Here is a 7,167-nt window from a genome sequence, read left to right as displayed (position 1 = left end):
AAACCTTTACTATCCTGTACTTCAGATATAAAGACAGACAAAATGAAAAATAACGATCTAGAGTAACTGGTCCTTAGCTCTTCCTGGGTGAGATACTTCTAGTCTGTAACAAAGTGCATTAGTTCAGCAAGAAAGAGCAAGTGGCCAAGCGAGCCCATAGCTCTGAGCTGTCAGAAAGTATGTCACAGCAAGACTCATTGCCGCTATTTCACAAACATGTTCACAAAAATGGCTCACTGAGGCAGAAGAGTGGTTGAGCATAATCTATAACCGCCTCCAGGGAAAAAAAAAAAACTCAGGCTCTAAAGGATCAGGGAACAAATGGGCAAATCTTGACAAAATACACAGGATTCCTAAAGTTCGTATTAAGAGATACCAAGAACCTTCAAAAGCATTACTAAATCAGTGTCAAGAAACGAGATACAGGGACTTTACAAATCATTCTTTTAACACTTTGTTTTAGTTAAGGGCAGAAAAATGTTTTTAAAAGACCACAGACCTCAGCTGCATAGAATTCTCATGGATTGCACATGAGAAAGGGTCCATCTGTTTCATTCTCTAATCTAAACCTAACATACACAACAATGCCTGGCATATGGAAGATGCTGGGGAAATATTTATTGAATGAGATAAAACAAATGGACCAATCGAGAGAAGAGTAAGGTTTCTATGTAGCTCAATGCCAGTGCATAATAAAGAATATGACAGAAATAAAGGCTATTCACCAGTAGCCAGGTTTTTCTACATTATAAAAAAAAAAAAAAAAAAATCTCCAGCACGTCTGCCAAACCTCTCTGCAAAGCAAACTCTAATAGCTTTTTGGCTCTGTGCTTCATCCTTCTAAAACTACAACTGTCAGACACAAATCAAGCTTTAAAAGGTTATCAGCTACCATACTTAGATTCCCTGGTCTTAACTAGCCCAAGAAAGTTTTCATACCCAAGACCTAGTTCAACAAAATTGAGACATGAGCATCACCAGAAGCAGCTATATATTTTTAATCTAAAGACCGGGCATACAGAAAGCATTTTACATATATTCTCGAGTCTTAATAATGTAACAGGAAATATGGGCCCCAGAGAAATAAGCCCCTTTCTGTAGGTCTTAATCCTTGGCCTCTACAGTAAAGACAACCCCTGGTAATCCAATGAGTACTTGCTCCCCACCCACATACTACTTGGGAGGACACAGAGGAAGCAGCTATAGGTCTGCCCCTTATCATCTTACTAAAAGATTGCAAATAGCCTGAGAAGCCACATCATGGCCTAGCGAGCCTTTTAATTCTACATATTCAGACTTATTAGGATGATAGCTGGAGCTGGTAGTTTCTAATCTTCTACCCATAAATGTTCAAGAGGGTCACGAATTGCAATGAGCTTTATTCAACGTTAGTTTTGTCAAATGTCGCAAAAGAATCCCAGTGACTTATTAATACTTTATACTTCAGTTTCCTATCTCTAAGTTAGCAATAAGCTTCCCGTGCTCTACTTAGCCACATTTAATTTTTAAGAATCTTCAGAGGAAAAATGTTTCATATATAATTAAAAAGAATGTTCCTTGTTAAGAGCTGGGATTGAGCTCAAAATAAATCAGTCCTGGTACAATCCCCTTCTAGTTGCTCTGCAGAGAAAAAGGACACTGATACATAAGGAAGTAACCAAGATGAAAAGGAGAAAAGAGATACAGCTTAAAGTGAAGAAATGACACAGACCCCCCCACATACACACTTTAAAAACTTTATTTATATAAAAAAACTCATTTGTTTTTAAAAGCATTAACAAGAGAGAAAGAAAAACAGAAAAGGTGTGGAGCAGAAGACATGCCCCTTAGTAGTGTTCGGTGGGAAGGTGGGATTTTTGGTTCTCTGAAATTGAACGTTTCGTGTTTTTATAAATGAAAAGGAAAAAACAAACAGTTAAAGGTCCCCAAAAGCCCATGGCTGTTCTATTACCCACACCCCACCGACAAAAAGAGCACCAGGAAAAGAGCAGAAGACGACAAGAGAAACCAAGAGTGGAGCCACATCTGGATGGGGGCGATTTCCCCTGTGCAGTATGCTCTTAGGGTCACAGAAAGGAAAAGGCTCCTTTTTGCCAGAAAAGGAGTGGGACGAAATGTGAAGGGGAAAAGGGGTAAATAAGGAATTTTAATGCAAAGGGGAAGGCGGGTGGTGGGTTGTGCACTTTTCTCCTACCCCAAAGCCTCAATATATAAAGGAAGGGGGAGAGAGGAGGATAAAGATTTCCAGTTGCATTAAACAGAGCTTTTAGATTAAGGGGAGGAGTAAAAGGCAAATAAGGGAAAGGGTTAAAAACAACAAAAAAAAATCAACCGCATAGCAGCTGACTCCTCTAGCCCAACCTGCTAATATACACTAAACTAAAAGGAGGAGGAACAGGGGTGGGGGGGGCGGTCGGGGAGGGGGATATGGACATGACTTCCCTATAACCCCCTTCAGAGACGACTATCATTCTGGGCAACTAAGGAGCAAGAGCCACACCACTCACTCCTCCCACCAATCTCATTTGGAGGTTCATCAGAACAGGATTTTTGCAAAATCCCAACATATACAGTTGAGAAAAACCTTCTATGGCTAAAATTAGAGGCTATTCCAATTCCCAGTGGAGAGACTGAGGTTCTCTAGGTCACCCCTCCTCTTCTTTCTGCTATTTAGGGCCAAGAAGTAGGTAAGAAAGCAACAAAATATAATTTGCAAAATCATGAGAAATGAGACTGCAGAGGCAAAGAAAGGCACATGGAAGGGAAGGAGGAGATGCACCCCAGGCCAAAGGCACAAAGAAGAGGCAAAGCCAGGGGCGAACCCCACCTTTTTAAGGGTAAAGGGGGCAGGAGTATGTACATCAAGTCCTTTAGTCAGCCAGCCAATCCAGGGAGGAAGCAGGGGAGGATGGGGCTATAAGGGTGAGAAAAAGGAGAAATAAGGGCAGGGGGAAGCCAGCTTTGTAGCTTCCTGACAGTTTCAGACTAAATGATTCATGTACATTCCTACTCGCTCCTCTAGAGGCTCTTCTCCCCAGAAGACATCTTTCTGCTCCTTCTCACCCAAGAAGTCTTCCTTGACATATTCTCCTCTTTCTACAGCCTCTTGAAAATGGCCAGGCCAAGTCAGCAGACATTATCATCACAGGATGGGAGTGGAGGGTTAAGGACAGCCTCAGTAAGGGGCAGTAGCTGCAGCCCAGGGCTGGCATGAGGCTTGGAGAAGAGATGGAGTCTGTAGGTCCTTGATGGTCCCTGCCCTGGAGATGAGGAGGGCGAGGTTTCTTAATCTCCGCTCTAGGAAACCTTCACTTGCTCAAGGGCCCTTGCCAAGTGGTATGTGCCAATGTCGCCGGCCGTCTTTGCTTCAAAAATAGTCATTAGGAATAAAGGAAGAGCTCACGCCCTCCACTCTCCAAAAAAGTAAAGGTCCCTTCCCCACCAAGAGAAGAAAAATCTTGCTTAAGAATCATGGGTTTATCAGATTGCTGGACACTGCGTATATAGCATATAACCTCCAATTCTTCCCATAGCCTCCAGTGAGGCTTCCCACGCTCTCCCTCCCTCCACACAAGGCCAAGAGTTCCAGGGAGAGCTGGCAAAAAGAGCTAATCCGCAGCACTTTCTCAAGATATGCATATAACTGAGTCAGGCTTCTTGGGAGTAATTGCAGGGGATCTGGAGGGGGGAGGAGGGACAATTAAGCTTCACTGGAAGAAGTTAGGGAGTTGATGGAAAGAAGGCAGCCACTTAGGGCTACAAGGGCAGGAGGCGGTGTGGCAGTGGGCACAACAGTCCAGCGAAGAAAGGGAAAAATCATCAGTCCATTTCACCACCAAAAAATAAAAGTACATATATTATAAGCCCAGACGTAGTGGAGAGAGTGGTGCTAAATCTTCTGCTGTAGGGAAAAAAGAGAAAGAGACGTTAATAGGGTTGGAATAAGGAGAACCAGAAGAGAGCTGAGCAAATCTGAAGGGAAGAAAGTAGCACATAATGGAGAATCAGATCACCAGTGGCATGTCCCAGCCTCTTAAGAGGTAACAATCACAGAAGCAGCACCCCTAAGCCCCGTGTGGCTGAGACTGATCAGATCAGCATGATTGTCAAACTGCTGGCACACAGAGACCTCCTTCCTCAAGGATGATCTTGGGGGTGGCTGAAGGACATACCATGGGGGAGTAAGACATTTGGTCCCCCTCATCGTCCAAAACCAACACATCCACCTCTTCCTCCAGAGATTCCTGCCCCTCGTCCTGCTGTGAACACATGCAATGTGTTAGTATGAGAGTAAGAGAACAGGAACCTCGTGAGTGCGTGCCAGATCTAGGGAAAATCCCCAAATTTGTAAACTCAAACAAAACAAGGTAATAGTAAGTGAAGGGCAAGATATTCAGAAAAAGGCAGGAACAGAAAGAGAGTAATGCGAGAATAGATCAGCTGGCGCTAGTCACATAAGCAACACATTTATAGCCTTCTTTCTCCCATCTCGACCATCGCAGAATAATGGCACCAGAAATCCCAACGTGAATCAAAACTCCTACTTTTTCCCTGAAAACCCCTACAAGGAAAGGTGCTGTCTTTCACTAAGTACTTTTCTCCTATTTCACAGAACATGCAGGCTTCAAAACAGAACTAGCCTCAGAAGGACAAGAGTATATAAAGAGAATTTACCATCAGGGGCGTTCCCTTCAATGGCTCCATTTCGCCTAGATCCCCAGATCGATCCAGTGTTCTACTGTGGTCTCCCCTCTCATTCAGTGTGGAATAGTTGTTATCTAGTTTAAAAAAAAAAAAGAAGTACAGAGACATGATGTTCCCCTCTAGTGTAAAATATGTATTAAGCAGATAAATGTGATTTAGGCACCTCTTTGGTAAAGCATTTGAGCTTTACCAAAGGCATTAAGGTCAGGTGGTCCTTGACATAAAAAAACTTACATCTAACTGGGAAGGCAAAATATATCATATATGATAATAAAGCTAAACTGAAGAGATCTATGAAGGGTACTGGAATTAGAAGATAGTGAGGTGAGCTGCAATAGTTAGGAAGGACCTAACAAAGTAGACAGGAATTCAGCCAAGCCTTTGGGGATGAAGACCATTTACAAAGCAAGTGGGAAGGACATTCCAATAGGAGGTATTACAAGAGCAAGATAAAAAAGTATAGAGTGAAGAGACAGGATAGCAAGTAGACTAGGTGGGCTCAAACAGAGTATATGCAGAGTAAGACAGAGTGAACCGGGCGTCAGACTGTGAAAGGCCGTGAGCAACAGTTTAGGGACACACGCTTGATTCTGTATTAATGCGGGAGGCATATGAAGATTTTTTTTTTTTTAACCTTTGAGCATTTGGGAATGTGGAAAAAGGTAGACAGATCAGGTTTTACTACATTTCCTTGAATCCTTCCCAATGGAATGTCCAGCCAGTGTCCTTCCAGGAAGGTGAATGGTGCGGGTGCTGGAAAGAGCTGCAGAGCCAGACAGTTCTCCTCATCCCATATGATAATATGGCTTGCTCCATATCCTTAGGCAGGGATTAATCACCTACCTAATGATTTTGTGTTTGATCCCATGCTGCTCATCTGAATTTCTTCCCGATCAGGTTTCTTATCTACAGGGAGTCAGAAAGTTATCCAGGTCAAAACCCAACTCTTCAAAATCTAAACTCATAAAAACTGCTCTCTAGTCTGTCCTCCCTTCCCCCTCCCTCCCATCAAACTTTTACTAAGCACCCACCACAAGTGCCAGGCTCTAGACAAAGCCCTCATGGGACTTAAAGAGATCCCTTTCCTACAGACTCTAACATAAGAAACGATTCACTCTAAGCCAGCAGGTTTCAAATTATTTGGTCTCAGGGCCCCTTTATATTCTTAGAAGTTATGAGGATCCAAAGAATGTTCACTGGTATAGACTACATGTATTAATAGCTACAGTGCTTTTAAATATTTATTTCATTTAAAATTTATTTTAAATATTTCATTTAAAAGAACAATACTTATTCCGTTAACATAAATAATACTTTTAATTTTTTTAAAGAAAGCATTGTTTTACATTTTTGCACATATTTAAAGTTTGGTTTAAGAGAAGATAGCTAGATTCCCGTATCTGCCTCTGTACTCAATCCGTTGTGATATTATTTTGGATGAACATAAATGACTCACTCTGCTGTACAGCAGAAACTGACACAGCACTGTAAATCAACTATACTCCAATAAGAAAAAGGATAAAAATTAAAAATGCTTTTTTCTCACCAGAAAGTAAAAAAAAATAGAATCAAACTGATTCTTATTTAGTAGCATCACAGTGGATAGTGTACCAAATCGTTCAAGATGGCTTTATAAAACATACACACTTATCAAAAAAAATAAAAAGCACTGTTTTACATTTTTGCACATCTTTAAAGAGAAGATAGCTAGATTCCCATATCTGCCTCTGTATTCAATCCGTTGTGATGCTATTTTGGATGAATTATATAAAGAAAATCCAGCATCACACAGATAAGAAGTTGGAAAAGGGAGGAGAACTTTATTAGTCTTTTCAGATAACTGTGGATATTCTTTGATAGTACACTAATACTCGACAAGGAGAGTTTCTTTAAGGTTAGCGCAATAAGGAATCTGAATCCAAACTAATGCTCTCTTCGTAGTCTGTTAAATTAATATCTATCGCTCTGTCTTACACTTTGAATGGATCAGTTACTCATGCATGATTTTGAAAATCATGCACTGGTCACTTGGAAAATACTGGTTCACAGAGTTATGCAGATTTTCTAAATGTTAACACATTTCATGATATAATATCAAAAAAATCACATTCATTAACATCACCACTGATTTCATTTAAAAGTATATTAACTGTTGGGATGTTACCAGGCTCACAGTGACAGATACAATTCTTCCAAAATTAAAATTTTCAGGCTTCCCTGGTGGCACAGTGGTTGAGAATCTGCCTGCCAATGCAGGGGACACAGGTTCAAGCCCTGGTCTGGGAAGATCCCACATGCCGCGGAGCAACTAGGCCCATGAGCCACAACTACTGAGCCTGCACATCTGGAGCCTGTGCTCCGCAACAAGAGAGGCCACGATAGTGAGAAACCCGTGCACCGCGATGAAGAGTGGCCTCCGCTTGCCACAACTAGAGAAAGCCCTCGCACAGAAACGAAGACCCA

At 41.7% G+C, this 7,167-nt stretch overlaps 1 protein-coding gene across 17 annotated transcripts in view; it reads right to left on the bottom strand.

Moving 5' to 3' along the window:
* Window positions 1-980: 980 nt before the first annotated feature.
* CTNND1 (catenin delta 1) overlaps window positions 981-7,167 on the bottom strand; it is a 48,181-nt gene continuing 41,994 nt past the window's right edge. For 8 of the 17 annotated variants that reach the window (XM_032641803.1, XM_032641802.1, XM_032641804.1 and 5 more), the window contains 3 exons: window positions 5,548-5,610; window positions 4,675-4,778; window positions 981-3,901 (listed from right to left, as the gene is read on the bottom strand). In XM_032641803.1, the coding sequence (XP_032497694.1) occupies window positions 3,890-3,901; window positions 4,675-4,778; window positions 5,548-5,610 (179 nt within the window). In that variant the 3' untranslated portion in view covers window positions 981-3,889. Of the gene's footprint in view, window positions 3,902-4,172; window positions 4,260-4,674; window positions 4,779-5,547; window positions 5,611-7,167 lie in introns of all 17 variants that reach the window. The other 9 variants (XM_032641807.1, XM_032641809.1, XM_032641795.1 and 6 more) reach the window with 2 other exon arrangements.

Source organism: Phocoena sinus, chromosome 8 (genome assembly GCF_008692025.1).
Source record: "Phocoena sinus isolate mPhoSin1 chromosome 8, mPhoSin1.pri, whole genome shotgun sequence".
NCBI lineage: Eukaryota > Metazoa > Chordata > Mammalia > Artiodactyla > Phocoenidae > Phocoena > Phocoena sinus.
Note: the sequence above shows the minus strand (reverse complement) of the source record. Positions and strands in the feature narration are given on the sequence as shown.